Here is a 3486-nt window from a genome sequence, read left to right as displayed (position 1 = left end):
TATTTTAGAATTTAAATGTCAGGAATAAAACAAGGGAGGGGTGGGTGGGGGGTTAAGTGACAGTTATTTGCATCTTATTTTAATCTAATCCAATATTAAAACGGTCCCCTCCTCGGCATCTGATGTAACTCATTTCAGTATTTTAGTCCAGAATAATCATTCTCTATTAAAAAAAATGTATTGGCGACTTTATCTGTTTGTCATGACAGGAGATGGGTGGGTGGGTTTACTGCTCTGTGCAGCTGGTAATGAATGAATGAATAGAATGAATAAACGCAGCATGAGATAGGTCTGAGTATCATAGATTGTTAACAAGGAGAGACTGACTGACCACTCAACGTGGATCAGGTTGGTGTTTTTGTTGTATTGTATTTTTATTGTATGGTGTTTTTCGGCCAAAGGCTGCCTTCTCGATTTATTCTCTGACATTAAGCGCTGGTAACAACTGTCAAACTTTATGTCAGTCAATGCTTTTTTTTTACGCTTTGGTTCATAATTCCTTCCCGAGGATCCCATCCTCCTGTTTCCTTTTCATGCAAAATTCTTTACAATCGCATGTGTTCGCATTCCTTCCATTGCACTTTTGAAAGAACACCGAAAAGACAAGAGCTGATGTATTAAATAATATCTTTACAGATAGGTGGATGATTTGCTGCAGATTAATCGCTGAACAGCTGACGGATTCTGTCCATCTTTCTCGCAGGTGAATGAATCTTCTACAACCAAGTCTGTACCTTCTCGCTCCAGGAACAGACCTGAAATTGGAGTGGTTATCACTGAGCTATTTATTATTCCTTCCTATTTTGTGGAGCCCACATTGCTGGCTGGATGGATGCCATGTCTGTCTATGGCACTAACCTGACCACAGAGGTTACACCATGCTTTGAGCAAACCTGCTTGTCCACCCCAGGGATAGACACCACCACCAACACCACCACCACCAATAGCCCAATTTCCCTCTGTACCTTGGGCTGCTGCAAACTGGTCAACAGGACTTTGGTGATCACCTTCATGGTCGTCCTGGCTTTCACAATTGTTATAGGGAACACCATTACGTTGGTGGTTTTTCTCAGGACCAGACAGTTCCGGACACCTCAAGGCTACTTGAAAGTCTCCTTAGCCCTGGCCGACATGATGGTGGGCTTGCTGGTGGTCCCCTTCTCTGTCTACACTGAGATCGCCTTGCTGGTGACCAGCCGGCCTCCAGCCTGGTATCAGGGCTTGAGTTCCTGGCGTCTCGGGCAGCCATGCAGCCTGATCGGCCCCGTGTTCGCCGGCTGCACCTTTGTGTCCATCAGCACCATCTTCCTGATGACTATGGAGCGCAGTGTGGCCATCCAGAGACCTCTACACAAGGACTCGCTGGTCACTCGCAAGAGGATCTGTTCCCTCATCTGCTGCTCCTGGCTGGGGGGCTTCCTGTTGGCAGTGTCTCCCTTGCTCTTCAGCGATGACTTTGCCCTGGAGTACAACAAGTGCAGTAGGATGTGCAACTATGTGTTTGTGCCCAAGACCTCCTATATCCCCATGTGGAACATCATGCTTCTATTCCCCGTTTTCGATTTCACGCTTCTAGGTGGCACTTTGGTAGTCAATGTCCTGTCTTTCAGCAGCATCAGGCGCTACTCAAAGAAGCGCAAGACTTTGGCAGAGGTGGACAACTTCAGCGGCTCCGCACGCCCTTCTTTTTCAGACATCAAGGCTGCCAAAACCATAGGGATCCTCACTTTCGCTTTCACGGCTTCTTTCAGCCCCATCGCCGCCTTCGTGGTGGGTAACGTTCTAGGCTATCAGTGGTGTAACTTCTCCTTCTTTGCCTTTTGGATACTGGCTTCTAACAGCTGCTGTAATGTCATCATCTACAGTGTCAGGGACTACAGGTTCCGCAAAGGGCTGCATCAGTTATTCCACAGGAAGCTGCAACCACCGTTTGAAAAGAACTGACTTTTTAAGGAACTTATTTTTTTGCCCACTCTTTCTCTCTACACAGTCCACAAAGTATATACAGTCAATTCACTTTACAGGTATATACTTTGAGACGTCTCAACGATGTGATAAGGCACTATATCAAATGCAAGGATTATTATTATTGCTTTTCGGACTCATAGTAAAGGCGCTCACACAACATCTATCAGTATATCTTTTTGGGGGGGATTTACTTACGATTTCAGACAGTTAATATTTTTAAAGATTTAGAGCATTCAGCCTGTATATTGCTAGTCTCCAAAGCTCCAGACCTAGAATATATGTATATTGTTCAAAGTTTTGATCTGGTTTCATCTACACAATACAGTCACTACACTTTACAGTGAATCCTGTGATGCACGTTGAGACATCTTCCTGACATGAAAGGTGCTACGTCAAATGTAAGGATTATTGTTATTTTATTGATGCTTTAAAGGGGACGAAAGTCCAACAAAGTATTATAGTTTCTGGACTAAGTACACCCATGCACAGGGGGAAAGTATACAGTATTTACGAAAGCACTATTTATGAAAGATTACGAATTTATTTATGAAAGATTATGAAATCGAACAGTATTACAATTTTTCACAAATCAACGGCTTCAAGGATTCTCCGGTCATTGTTATCTCAATAAGGATGGGTGCGACAGGGGGCCATGGAGGGAGATTGCATTAATTTACAGATCTTAGTAGTTGTGTCTCTTGTTTTGAAATCCTACCTTAATTTTAGGCATGAACAAATACCTCTGAGTTTGAGAAACGTGATTAGCTAAACAGTTAAATATTTGCCTTTGAACAAAAGCTTGCTTAAAAGACCCTCTTTTTGTTTTTGGATAAGCCCTCTTTTCATCTTTAGAAGTGTAGAATGTTGACATTAGTAATATTGAGATCAGATTTCAATTTGATCAGCATTTACGTGAGACAGACACTTTGGAGATTATGCCATTGAAGTTGCACCTTAATCATGAGACAGGATGCTTGTTTCACACTGTAAAACGAAATGATCTTTTCCTGCGTACTGAATAAATGAATGTTGTAAAGTATTTTAACAAGGGCAGGAATAAAAAAAGACAGACAGTGCTATCTCTTTGTGGGCTGCATTTATTTCAAATTCTTTGAACTTCACAAGGTCGCAAGTACTACAGGAGCAGCAGATGAGGGAACAGATGCTCTTGCTGTATGTATGAAATATGTTAGATCATGAATTCCTTGTACCAGAATACCAAACAAAAGCCCTCACTGGTTACAGAGAGAAGGGATTTGTACCACCCAGCTCCTGCTAACTCTTAAGTACGGTGAAGCGTTTCCACACGCGTCAGACACTTGGCTGACCAGAAAAAGATAATGTCAAGGATTTTTTTTGCACGTATGATTTTTAAAGACCCCACTCCATTCCCTGCACATACCTGTGGTAGAGGAGGTTTATGGCTAATAAATGATATCCTAAGATGTATCACTGTCCTTCTCTCACTGGACACTGAGACCATTTTGATAGAAATATAACATTTAATCAGTTTTATTC

The 3486-nt window shown here is 42.4% G+C and overlaps 1 protein-coding gene across 1 annotated transcript; it reads left to right on the top strand.

Moving 5' to 3' along the window:
• Positions 1-828: 828 nt before the first annotated feature.
• LOC103176155 (beta-1 adrenergic receptor-like) lies at positions 829-1985 on the top strand. Its single transcript, XM_007889562.2, has one exon. The coding sequence runs from the start codon at positions 829-831 to the stop codon at positions 1942-1944; it is 1116 nt and encodes a 371-aa protein (XP_007887753.1). The 3' UTR covers positions 1945-1985.
• Positions 1986-3486: the final 1501 nt, after the last annotated feature.

Source organism: Callorhinchus milii, unplaced genomic scaffold, assembly GCF_018977255.1.
Source record: "Callorhinchus milii isolate IMCB2004 unplaced genomic scaffold, IMCB_Cmil_1.0 Scaffold14, whole genome shotgun sequence".
Taxonomy (NCBI): Eukaryota; Metazoa; Chordata; class Chondrichthyes; order Chimaeriformes; family Callorhinchidae; genus Callorhinchus; species Callorhinchus milii.
The sequence above is the reverse complement of the archived record's forward strand: the minus strand, read 5'-3'. Positions and strand labels throughout refer to the sequence as shown.

Excerpts from the sequence above, each read along its gene's own strand:
- LOC103176155 (XM_007889562.2), top strand. The coding sequence starts at position 829 with ATGGATGCCATGTCTGTCTATGGCACTAACCTGACCACAGAGGTTACA.